Raw genomic sequence first — 13,646 nt, forward strand, 5'->3', positions numbered from 1 at the left:
AAAATGCAACAATACATGATACAATTATTATTTTACTCTTAACAGTTATGAACAAGCTTAGGGATACAGACCAAGCAATGTTAAATCAGACACAAACTGTTTAACAATAAGCTGAATTATAATAAACAATCCAAAAGAGAATTTACCGTAGAATTTTAAAATCAAGCTATTCTAGAAATACATTTTTTTTTAAAATATTAGTAATTTAGCTCAAGAAAGTTCTTGACAACTAGAAATAATTTGAACATTTCCAAATATAGATTTAAATGTTTAATATTTAAAAAGTTTATGATCTAAACTGGAGAAAAAGGTGAACAATGATAAAGATGTTAGACAAAATGCAAAAAATAAAAAAAATCTACATTCAAACCTGTGAACTGTAGCATAAAATAATGGCTAAATTAGCTGAAGAAACTATAAAGAACAAGAAATGCCAGACAATTTAAAAAAAATATGTTAAAAATGAAGAGCAAAAACTATTAAAATTGAAGCCAAACAATGCTAAACGAAAATTTAAAAAATGCTTCAAAAATGTATCTAAAATAGCTATTAAATGGTTATAATGTTGTTATACTGATGCCTAACCTGACACCTAATACTATGTTAGCATAAGAAAGTGTATGTCGACAAGCAGACAGAGGAAATGTAGGAGGTCAGAAGGAAAACATAAACGCACAGACCGGCTGCTGGCATAAAAGCACTCAGCTGCACGCGTACGGGGAAACACTCCCAGCATCAATAAACGAGTTATCTACAACAAGCGAGTCCAGAGCTAGAAGCTAAAGACCAGCTGGAGTGCTGCTGTCTTCAGATTTGACCCTGCAGTTTAAACCTGCGCTGATGTCATGTAAAGACGTGGGAGAAGGCGTTCTCCTGTCCGGTCTGCAGAGGCACGCCGGCAGTGATGGAAAGAGTGACAGCTGGGAGTCAAATTCCTTTCAGCTTTGGGAAGACGAGCAGATTGTTTGAGACACTGCTGCCCTTTTCCAAGGTAAACACGGCCATCTGCGGGCTTTCTCTCTCCGCTGGCATCACTGCGATCTGTTTTATTGCCTTTTGACGGTGGGGGGAGCCAAATTTACAAAAGTTGTCATGGTGAGCGTTACAGCGGGATAAGAAGAAACCTCGACTGTTTGCCGTGGTTAGGCAGCCATCTGTTGATTTTTAAAAATTTATTTAATTCTCTTTATTCTCTTCACTGACAGAAACAAGGATCTTTGTCTTATTAACTGACTTCCTGAGAAGATCCCCGTGCTTTTTCTGGCTCTCCACTTCCTCCTTCCATCATGCTGTCTCCAGCCTCTCTCCATCATCCACTCCTCTTCTCCGGTGGTTTTTTTATAGAGCGGCTCCGGATGCATCGGCTTCTCTCCTCTGGCCCACGCTTGTTTCCGTCTTTTTTGTTTCATCCTTTGCTTGTCCTCCTCCTCCTCCTCTCTTCCCTTTAGACGGCACTTTGTCGATCCATTTCTTTCCGAAATGTAAAGACTTAAGGGAATCTTTTTGTGTCTCCATCCATCCATCCCCCCCCTCCCTCCCTCGGAGCATGAGTCAACACATCTGTTGTCTTTATCTCCATCAGAGGCAGAGCCGCTTTCTTTCCAATACCTCTGCGTTCCTCTTGGAGTGCTGGGATTATCGATCCAGAGGGTTTGTTTTTGTTCCGCGCACTAAATATAGATTGGAAGTGAAGACGGTGCACCTGGTCTGCGTCTGCGCCTCCTTTGTGACGACTGAAAACCAAAAAACAGAAAACGTTTACAGTTGTCAAAATCGTAGAAAAATTTGAGTACAGGCGTGAGCAATAAGATCGAAAACTTAAATCATGACATGTTTGGAAAAAATGTCTAAACATTCAATTGTTCTTATATGAAATAATTTCATAGTTTTTGTGTTGTTTCCTCACACAAAGCATTTGTCTTGAAAAGATGAAGATTCTAACAAAACAAAATTTTATCTTTACCTGATAGAAATTATCGGCTTCATTCACGGTTTGGTAATGTTTTGTTTTCCCTTTTTTATTTACTTATGGTTTTTTATAGTTCTTTTGTTTCTGAAATAACATCACGACACTTTTTCATAAAAGTTAATATTATGATTTCATAGGGGTGTAACAATGATTTGATTAATTGATTTCTATTCCAATGATCCAACCAGATCAATCTGTCTTAGACAGTTTATCATATCGACCTATACATTTAAAAAATAGTTTTGAAAAGATATAAATTGATTATTAATATGAGAAAATACTAGCTGAATTAAGACACGGTCGGTTTCTTTTACTAAAATGTACAACCAAAGTGCCATCACCGCAGACAACACGTGATGATGACATCAGAATATTATCATTAGGACATTATGGATTATTTTAATGTGGAACAACCACAGTGGGCTGAACTTTATCAAGCTAAAATGTGAATGGATTTAACATTAGTTCTTGTTTACTTGTTTGTTTGTACACATTCAATCTACACTTGATTATCTTGCAAGATACAAGATACAAAATACGAGGAACCTGGAAAACTTCACCTGCACTGTTTGATACCAGGTATTTATCTCTGGTTGAAGATTTGGCTAAAAACACAATGAGCACAATCATAATAAACAACTTGTGTCTTACTTTGTGCAACAAATAAAAAACACTTTTGTGCAAATCAGTAAAACTGTCTTTGACAACCATTGACACCAACTGAATTGGAATTATCTGTAAAATGTAGTGCTAACAATAGTAAACGTGAACAGTAGTGCTACTACTTAGTGCAAAATTGTTGTAAACAAGACAAAAATGTAACATTTCAAGTAGCTGCCAAACACATTGATGCGTCTTGAAACGTACGCCCTCCCATCTACCTCCAAAAAGCGTCTCATCAAAGTATGACGAATATAACGTTTTACAGCCTCTTCAAACTAAAATAAAAGATACTTGGTGAGAACCCATCAAGAATCAATCGCTGGACTAAATATTACGATACACATCGCAATATCGATATTTTGGTACACCCCTAATCTGCATTGATCAAGATGAACAATTTGGTCAATAAGACTCATCAATAGACTCTACTTTAATGCATCAGGTCTATAAGTCTATGTTTTTGTTTAAAGGTCTTACATTGGTTCTCATTGCATTTCATCTCATTACATTCGATCCAGCAAGCAACTTTTATAGAGAAGACCTTCAACAACCAGCAAACAAAACTCTGGGAATAACACAAAGTGTCAGAGCTTAGAGGTAAACATATAAATCCAGGAAACTGGTTGCTCTTCCACTATAAGAAAAATAAACTCTAGATATCAATTTCTTTGCCTAAACCATAGATTATGTACTTCACGTGGTTCTGGTTCGTTTGGCGACCTTTTGCAAAAGCGACACAGCCTAATCTGTTAATTGGTCTGAGAATGCCAAACAGTAAAACACTGAGAGCTGAGTCATTGTGATAACTGTCACTGAGTGTTTCTCATTTCGACTAGTTTATTTCTTTTCCGAATTGTTTAGTGAATTAATGAAAACTAAATATTTATCCTAAAATGACTTTGATCAGTTGAGACTTTTATTTTCTGACATGAATGTAAAGAGTTTCTTTAAGTCGACACTCTGCCATCAGTGTCGGCTTTAAAAGGTTTGTTGGTAAAATCAAGCTGTGAAGGTTGGAAAGGTGGTGGTCATGGAGACGGGGCTTTGTGACAGGTCCATCAGCACTTCCTGTTCCTGCTTTTAGACCTCTGTTTAAATAAGAGAGTCTCCTTCGAGGCATCGCCGGGAATGAGACAGAAATAGTGCTGCCACGCTCACTTGAATGTATTCATGGGGTGCTAATTAATAAGTCAACACTAAGTACTGGTGAAGACAGCGGGGTGGGGGGGCGGAAAGAACAAGGGGAGGAAAGAGGACAAGAGAGGACGCTTCAGACACTTCAGTCCAATCAGAGCGCAGCAATGGTTCTCGGTTTGTGTTGGCACAGATTTGTGTTTTCTCTTTCTAAAAAAACTCAGAGGAAAAAAAGCTATAAAAGCCAAAAATAGGAATATCACAAATCCATAATAGACAAACCAAAAAGTTTAAATGGTAAAACCAAGTAAAAACTGAATAAATATGTCATTATGTCAATATGTTTTTTTTATCATATTTTTGTTGCATTTCTTGGCACATAGACATGATTTAGAGTGAGACCGTGTTTGTGTCTCATACGCTGCGTTTCCTGCAGGGATTGATGTTTTTTCATAAAAGCCACTTGACTCGGTCGCCTCCTGTGTTCTCAGACTTCACCCCCCCAACCCCTCCAGGGAGGCAGCAGGTTCAGGCTCATAATCAATAAACACTTAGTGGAGTGAACACAAAGACCATGTCATCACCCAGAGGTCTTCATGCTCTCTGGTTAAATGGGTCAAACAGACGATTTTGCATCTTTATGATCAGATGAGTCTGGATAAAAGCTTTGAGTTTACAGGGGGAAATGACAGCAACTTTGATGAAGACTGGTTTGTGATCGCAGATTCAAACATGTCCTCTCACATTACCCTTTAACGTCAGAGCTATAGCTTCAATGTTTCATTCTTCATGCTGCATAAAGAAGCCTTATATGCAACACTTGACAGTAGTGAAATGTTTACATAATCAACATAAATCGGTGGATTTTGTTGCAGAGAAAATCAGTTAACTCCCTTTGATCACATAAATGATCAATAACTTTCGTAGGGCAAAAAGTATTTGTTATTTAAGTGTTAAACCTTTGATTGTTTACGAGAACTGGACTGAGCTAGTGTGACATCACCCATAGAAAATGGCTTACTTCCAGCTCCAACGAAATTGCGTCAATTCAGTCGCCATTTTTTTCACGATAAGGACGTCGTCATGTAGGAGCCAGACAAAGTCAGTAAGCAGTGATTGGTCCAAGTTGGTCTGAATCAACGTTTCTATGGTAACCACTCTCACCAATCAGGACTACGCTTGTTTCAAGTCCACACCCCCACCACTAGAAAGCAGGCTACTCACAATCTGTCAAACGTTTTGAATATCTAACGTGGGAGCCAGTGGGCAACAAGTGAGGCATCTGATTGGTCAGTTTATGACTTGATTAACTTTGACTAAAAACAGGATTATAAACAACATGTTAAAAAGATAGCAGAGGAAAAATGGTTATTCTGACAAATAGAGTGACTGAAAAATGGCTATTTTATTCACAATAGAAGTCTATGGGATTTTCTCTTCTTGGAGCCAGCAAGTACTTCCTGTTTGGAACCTGGGAGGGGCGGGGTCACTGAGTCCATTTCTCTATATACAGTCAATGGGTTAAACAACTCCAGCTGAGAAACACCAAAAAACTGCTTCTGTTTTTGTTCAGGACTGGATTTCAACACCCGTGTGATGCTGATGGTCATTAGCAACTGTTTGGTATAATTGCTTAATCCTTAACTAGATTATAATCCTACAAAATCTCTGACTGTAAGTGAGAAACCTGCACAATTTGATGCAGGTTTAAGGTAAAAGTTCAAAATACCAACAATTTAGATTTTATTTACATTTTTCTTCGGTTCACTTTTGTAAACTGATTTAAAATGAATAATTATTATTTATATTTGTGAAAGAATTCTTTATTTACAGTTTTTTTTTCGTACACTTTGCACAGTTCTGTACGTGTTGGAATGTGGAGTTTGACATTGCAGAAAGAAAGTCTTAAGGCACTGATTAAAGGAAAGAGAAATACAGACAACTTCAAACAGGAAACCAGTAAAAATAAATTAGGAAAAGAACAATTTAGTTGTTTTTTTTTTTACTACCATTTTCTGTCCCTGACGGTTTTACTCCCATTTTTAAGCTTATAAGCCATTTTACTTTGAAAAAAAAGTACTTAAAGCACTTAAAATTCTAAAAATGAAATTCAGAATTGGAAAATATCTATCATTTGCCAGACATGTAAAATATGACATAGTATTAGGGCCACTTTACAAGCAAAAGCATTTGTTTTAATTACAACTTTAAATCGTGCACATTTACGAGAAAATTTAAAGTTGGAAATTTAATTGAAAAACTTGTGATATTACTTTTTTTTCTTTTTTGGTGGCTCTTTTACTTTGTCGTAGTAAAAAAAAAATTTACAACATTTTGTTTTGATATTTTTCTGTTTCACAGCATCCATTAAGTTTACACATTTCTTATTCAGTTCAAGTACAACTTTATTATATGTTAGATGAATAACTACCTTTTAAAACTGTTGAATTTTTTATTTTTCCTCTTAAAAATAACTGACTTACTTTGTATGTGATATCACTGAAAATGGTTAGTGCATTATTTTTCCTGACTTCTTCTGGTTAATTGTTCTATTTTCATTGATGTTTGTCAATGTCAAGTGTGTCTACATTTTTCATTACAACATCCATTAAATTCTTTAGCCAAGATTAAAAATAAAAAATAAAAATATTTCTGAGCAAATTTAGCTTAAACATAGTTAAAAATAATTCTAAAAATGTTAATAGTTGATAGTAAGTGCAAACATTTGTCTTTATAAGTCTGAGCCGACATAAAATATCTCTGTATCTCTTAAGTGCTGAAAACGACATAAAGGAGGTGTCCTTTAGTGCAGGATCAGCTGGTGTCCTGACACCCAGTGCTCGATGGCACTACGTTACCCTGGCAACCACCTATGCACCCTCCAATTTTTGCAGCTGTTCCCATGGTGCCTGGGTTGGGCTCAACAGCGGAATAGATGGCTTCTCGGGGTCGGGGGGTCGGGTGTATGACGTTGGAGGTGTCACGCTAGCTTTCATTCTGAAATATTTTTTTTTCCAGGGTCCACTTTTCATCCTCAGGTTAAACCGAAGCCTGCCTGAGGCATTTGTAGGAGAGAAAAGGTCTGAGACGCCGTTGCATTTGATAAATCTGATGTAAAAATTCTCAAATGTCAGCTGGTGTTCCCGTCACAGTTTCTGATTCAGCTTCTCCCCGCGCCCACTGATTGGCCAAGACGAGTCCTAGACGGCCGTCACCTCCCTTCCAACTGTGCATGTTGGCTGCTTCAGCGCCGTCAGCCTCAGATGGCCAAGAAAACTGCGGAGAGGAGAGTCATCTCCTGGGGTTGGAAAACCTTCAGAATTTCAACAATTCTTTTACATTTTTTGGTGTTCTCCTTTTGGGAAGATTTTTTAGAGATCGGCGTTCTCAGTTATGTGAAGATCTCTTCTGGACTTTGAATGGGTCATGGTGGAGGATCATCATTTTTATTATGGGAATCAAAAACAGCTGCTGAAAGCTGAACAGGAGCTATGGTCTTCAGCATTTCCTGAGCACCCTTTTCTTCAAGACATGTCTGATTTCAACAGACACAGGTAAACTGAAGACCCCTTCTTATTCATCAGTGCCCCACTTTTATCTCCTTAACTTCAGCTATTACGAAAGTTTGGTACATTATGATCCTACTTTGACAAATAACTGAAATAACTCTGAAAACAGTTAATCTGTGTGTGCTAATGAAGTGCTGCTTTAATAGCTCTGCATAAACAACTCTGTGGGTGTTTTTCACATGTCCCGAATTGCTTTTCACACACAAGCTATTTCCATCACAGACAGAAACCACGATGAAATCCTGTGAGCCGCTGAGCTCCAAACCCAGATCATATTTCTTCACACCTTTGGTCCTCATATGATCTGCACCAAGGTGGGGTTCTAGCTATAGTCTGGATGTATAGTTCAGCAGGTGTGAAAGCTCATCTGAGCTCTAGAGAAGTTTAAACAAATGAACTTCAATCTGCCTGTTCAGATACTCAAAATCTCTGGAGCTTCTTCCATCTGAATGAATGCACATCAACGGTCTGTGAACCAAAAAAGAACCAAACAGAACTAATATTCTATCCACTGCCCTGTAAGTGGTAAAGACACCCCAAAGTATGAATCTAAACAAGCTCTACAATGTTGAGTAAGTACCATATAGTGATGTGGTCAAGATACTTCTATGTATTAGCCAACAAGACTACCAGTTCCCTATTGATGCTTTTCTCTATGCTGGTCAGAGCTCATATTGTGCAATAGCTCCCCCAAATGAACAGCTGCCTGATTTTTTCCAGTCGACTTCAAAACCTACTGACCTTTTTTTTCTGTGCCAATGACGCCTCAGGGAGGTTGATTGTTACGGTCCCTAAACACCTTTTACCATTCATGCTCAAGTACCACCGATACAGGCATAGTACTCTACTTAGAAGACCTGCAAGTCATTTGATGGCTTGCCTTCAAGACTATTCTGTTTTATTTTTTACTTTGCTTCATCTTTGTTTGGTTTTATCATGTATATTTTACAGTTTATAGCACTTTAGATTTTAGGGTATATCTGCTTTGTCACCAGTTCTTGGATTATGTTTAACTCTGAGGTGGCTGTGGTGCCGAGATAGAGCGGTCAACTTTTAGGTTCAGTTCTTGCCCTTTCTGGCTTCGTTGGAGTGTCCTTTCCCTTCTCAAAATGTCCTTGGGGAGACATTGAACCCTATGATGTTTGATTGAGCCTTAATGAAGGACTATATAGCCCTTGTGCTATCCTAAGCATGTATGCATTAAAAGTGGGGTCATATGGACTCCACAAGACAGTGCACTGAAGTTTTTTTTTCAAGGATTGTTTATCTTCACTGGTGTCTGTGGCAGACATAAAATCCTGCCCACCTTTGTCATGGGAGGAATCACACATCAGTGTAAGGGTGGGGTCATCTGGACCCCATGAAATAGCACAAGGAATAATGATACTCCATTTACCATATAACTCTCAATGATAGAAGTTTTTTTTTTTGCCAAACCCTTTGTTGGCATATTTAGGAGGTATGGACTCATAGAGGGTATTCAGACTGGACTCATTTGGTTTGCTTGAAGTGAACCAGAATTTGTTTTCTCTGACAATTCAAAACAAGTTTTCAGTCTGAATACACCCAAGCATACCTTAGTTTGGGACCAGGAACTTGGATCCATCTTTCGAGGTGGTTTGGGTTTGTGTCCACTTTTTTTTGCTCTGAGATTCCTCAGTTTGAATACAATCCGTTACCAGAGTAGAACAGCAGGACCAAAACGGCCACTGTAGGTGAACTATCTCGACAAGGATTGCAAAGTGCAGAATTTATATATATTCTGTCTCTTGTTGCTTTGCCCCGCCCATAATTCCTGTTCAATGACTGAGGAGATCTTTAGTCACATTGTTTTGTTCACAAGCTTTGGTTCAAAACAGGAAAGTCTGGATGACGACAGTCTGAATACAGATCAAACGCAAGGTTCAGTACTCTTTCCTGACCAAATTATTTTTCCAGTCTGAATACATTCATAGTTTTTGTTTTGTCCATTGGACTGATAAATGACATCATGACACTCTGTCCCTATTTGGTACTCACAGCTCAACCACACTGTTCTCAGATCCAGGGAATGGCTATTGTGTAATTCTGCAGTCAGATCAGGTATTTTCTGCTTGAGAATGGCACCATAGAAAAACCTATACCTAGGGGACAACTAAAAGTGGTCAAGATGGTGGTGTTGATGATGGTGGTGATCAGTGGTTAAGCCTTCAGTCTTTGGTTCCTACTGAGGGCATCTTGAGTCAAAGCCAACCAAATTATAAACGGTGGGAATCTTGTCAGTTTCTCCTGCACATTTCTGTGGGACTATCATAGCAGCCTTAAAAGCTGTACTGCCATGTGATATGCTCAAAGACGTGTTAGTTATTCCACCATTTCTCTCACTGGTTGGCTAACTCTGTTCCTTCACTTTGCAGGACACTGCACCAGCAGTTTGAGAGCTACAAACAAGAGGTGCGACGAATCGGCGCTGAGACGAGGCGCCAGCAGACCCAGCAAAAAGACGACGCACCCACATGTGGCATCTGTCGTAAGACGAAGTTTGCAGACGGCTGCGGACACCTCTGCTCCTACTGCCAGACCAAATTCTGCGCTCGCTGCGGAGGGCGGGTCTCCCTCCGATCCAACAATGTGAGAACCTTAATCTATTGCCCCCCCTCCATGTTCCTTTCTCCCCTTTCACACTCACTACATTCCTGCTCTTGATAATATGTGGCCAGTCCTCCTGCTTTGCTGTGTTGTTGCTGTCTGCTTGCTTCTTCTTTTTTTTCTTTTTTTTGCTTTGGGTCACTGATGAGGGTAAAGTTGGCAGAATCATTTGTCAAAGCTTTCCAATTTTATTTACAGACTGGTTCATGGTTTTGTGTCAAATCACTTAAGATGGCGTAGCTACTAGCCATCCATTTAAGCAACATCGCAGCCCGATATGAAGGTTTTGATGTTGATGATTTATGTTTGTCAGTGGAAGGTAGCTCCATCATTATTGTCTTAAAGCCTAGACATACCAAAAGGCAAACACATGGACAGAATCTCCAAAAATACAATTAAGTTGAAAGGAAGTTTATCAGAAAGTGTCTTAATAACCAGTAGACCCAAACTGTCGACCTGATATTACTGTTTGGGTCTCTAACGATACTTTGATCCATTTTCTATCCAATCATAAATAAGCTTTTATGAATAATATTTTGAAATTTCAGCTACTATACCATCCTACTACCATGAAATGCATATATCACTGGACATAACATGACCTAAAAACTGCCGTCCAATGGTTGGTTGGGCTATGTAGCCGTCCAAACACTGTAATAAGTCTCTGTTGTTTCCTTGACTGAATCCAGCATCGCTTATTGAGAACCAAGCCTGTATAAGATATTCAGCTCTGTCAAGGGACTCGTCATAGCTCAATCTAAAGTCAATCTAAAGTCGTCCAATATGTAACTATGTCATAATATACACTATCTGCTATGATTAATTCAGTTGGAAGTATGGACCTGGCATGTCGGAATTCCCACAATATCTTGTTTTAGTATTTGGTGCCACAATACCCACTTATTTATGGCTAATCAAATGCAACTTATTTAACTTTTTTTTAATTTATGCTTTGTAAATTTGCTTACAGTGGTCCCTCGTTTATTTCAGGGGTTACGTTTTAAAAATAACCCTCAATAGATGAGATCCTCAAAGCAGGATTACAGTTGTTTTAAGGCTGTAAAACCCCTCACTACAAACTTTATGCCCTTTTCTACGATAGACATGAACATTTTTTTACATGTTTCTATCTTGATTAAACTCTCAAAGTTCAAACCTTCACAGAAAAATACGTCTAGAATTATATAACGAAAACAAAAATTTGCTCGCAATCAAAGATTTATGCAAACTGAACGTGTTCTTTACATGAGACATGGCAAAGAGGTTGATTGGTAAGGTCAACAGCCAGTTCAGACACAGAACACAATGCAGTGTAAACACAGAGTCTGAAGTGATGAAAATCAATGAAAAAAAGTACAGAGGAAAATCTGTGAGACTGCAAAAGGTGACGTATGGAGGGGGATTACCATTAGAGATAATGTAATTCTTTTTAATAAAATTGGGCTCACAATAAATAAAATCTGAAATGCTATATTTTAATATTCGTTCATCCATTTTCCATAGTTTTTAATTATATTATTTAAGCCTACCCTACTATTAAGTAAAGGCGGGGGACATTCTGGACTGTTCACCAGTCCATGCACAAGGAGAACATGCAAGACGCCAGCTGGGAGTCAAACAAGGGCCTTCTCAGCTATTTAACCTTTGGTAATTAAAGAAAAATCTGCCTATGTCTTCTGAATTTTTCACTCGTTTTGTTCCAGTTACACAACTTTTTCAGTATAACTTAAGAAAATTGAACATAAAAAGAATCCCATTATTATTTTTGTTTTTAATGAGCCTTACAGCCATGATTTTCACAGCTCAAACACCTTCTTGCTGTAGACTGTGTTAAACAGCATCCAACCTTGACAAGTTTTAGAACAAAACCCCCCTCCGCATCACTGTTTTAATCACTGATCTGATCCAAATTGGCCAATATGGCTCCCAACCAAAAACCAAACGCGTTTCCGCTATTTTAAGATGCATCCGTCGCACATCCAAACCTTTTTCTGGGCTCTTTTCCAAGCCAAAAAAGAAGCTCTCCTTCTGCTTATTTTACCTGACAATATGGACCCTCCACCCTTAGCCTGCTGGTACCCAATCTGTTCATTATCCGCCTATCCCTGCTGGGGCTGAATTCCTGCTGGCATCACTCACAACTCAAAGGCCAGTCAGAACAAGGATAAAGATAGTATCCCTGCTGGTAAATCCATTAATGTTGCTTGAACAGCAGACAAGCAGCAACATGGAAACAAGAAGATGAAGCTACATGCTCTATAAATAATTCAAATGAAGCAAATGTCTTATTGTGCTAAAAATAACTTTGAAAACTTAAACGCAGTTCGTTGAGTGCAGAGTTTGACATAAAGTGATGCATGTTGTCCTAAAAGGTCTTCATTTTAGATGAATAGCCTCATTAATCAGCTGCATAATTGGAGCAAATTAAATAGGAATTAAAATCACTAGGAGTGAGGGATTGAGTTCAACAATTACAACAAGTTGCTTTTCACTTTGGATCTGTCTAAATCAAGCTAACTCGCACTAACACCTAGCTGAACCAAACGAATGCAAAATAATTTAAATCTAAACACTGGGAGAACTGTTGGCAATTCTGTTTTTCTCAATTATTAAATTAGAGCCAATTATCTCAACACAAGCAATAGCATGAAACGGTTGGGGCATAAATGGCTTAAATGCTAGTTTAGTAGAATTGTTTGGGATCATATCTCAACATGTTAAACCCATTGACTATATATAGAGAACTGGACTGAGTGACTCCTCCTCACTCAGGTTCCAAACAGGAAGTACTTGTTGACCCCAAGACGCCAAAATCCCACAGACTTCTATAGAGAAATAAACAAATAGTGCTTAGTCATTTTATGTCAAAATAACCATTCTTGCTCCAATATCTTTTTTTTAAACAATTTTGGTAATTCTATTTTTGTTGTTATATTTAGGTCAAGTTATTCAAGTTATAAACTGACCAATCAGACGCTTCAATAAAAGCATGTGGTGGCCTATTGTCGAACTTTTGGAACTTTTGACTGACAGATTTTGTGTAGTCGGCTTCCAACGAACTCGCTCCAGATTGGCGAGTGTGGCTGCTTACTGACAACGTCTGGTTCCAACATGGCGCCGTCCGTAGTACAAAACATGGCGAATAAATTGACTTTATTTGGTTGTAGCCCAAAGTAAGCCATATTCTATGGGTGACATCACATTTGCTTTGTCCAGTCCTTATATTCAGTCAATAGTTATAGTACAAAGTAGCAGCTAACTATCCCACAGCACTGTCCTTACAGTGTATGGATGTCCATTATTAGTAAATTTGGCAATTATTACACATTGTGGACACTGCTATGTCCTGTGACCCTCAAATATGGAAAAAAAAAATGTTTATCATGATATAGATTTTATATCACAATAAAGATATATATCACAATATAACACAATAAAGTTTATTTTCAGTTATTCTATTAAAAAAAGACAAAATGTCATAACTCACTTTCCTCTGACTTTATTTTTTCATGTAACATGTAACTGAATAGTTACAAATGAAAAAAAAATTTTAAGAGCACAAAAGTTTCAAGTTTCTTAGTAGTAAAACACAAAATCCCAACTATAACAATAAACAAATAAAAATGATAAGAACGATTGAAGAGAAATGGTGCGATAGACACTTTTCTATTGTCCACATGATA

The 13,646-nt window shown here is 38.0% G+C and overlaps 1 protein-coding gene across 1 annotated transcript in view; it reads left to right on the top strand.

The window, feature by feature from the left end:
• rims1b (regulating synaptic membrane exocytosis 1b) overlaps nucleotides 1–13,646 on the top strand; it is an 87,070-nt gene that overhangs the window by 15,401 nt on the left and 58,023 nt on the right. The window contains exon 2 of the mRNA XM_024290130.2: nucleotides 9,732–9,945. Coding sequence (XP_024145898.1) covers nucleotides 9,732–9,945 — 214 coding nt within the window. The remainder of the gene's footprint in view (nucleotides 1–9,731; nucleotides 9,946–13,646) is intronic.

The sequence above is a fragment of the Oryzias melastigma genome, linkage group LG1 (genome assembly GCF_002922805.2).
Source record: "Oryzias melastigma strain HK-1 linkage group LG1, ASM292280v2, whole genome shotgun sequence".
NCBI lineage: Eukaryota > Metazoa > Chordata > Actinopteri > Beloniformes > Adrianichthyidae > Oryzias > Oryzias melastigma.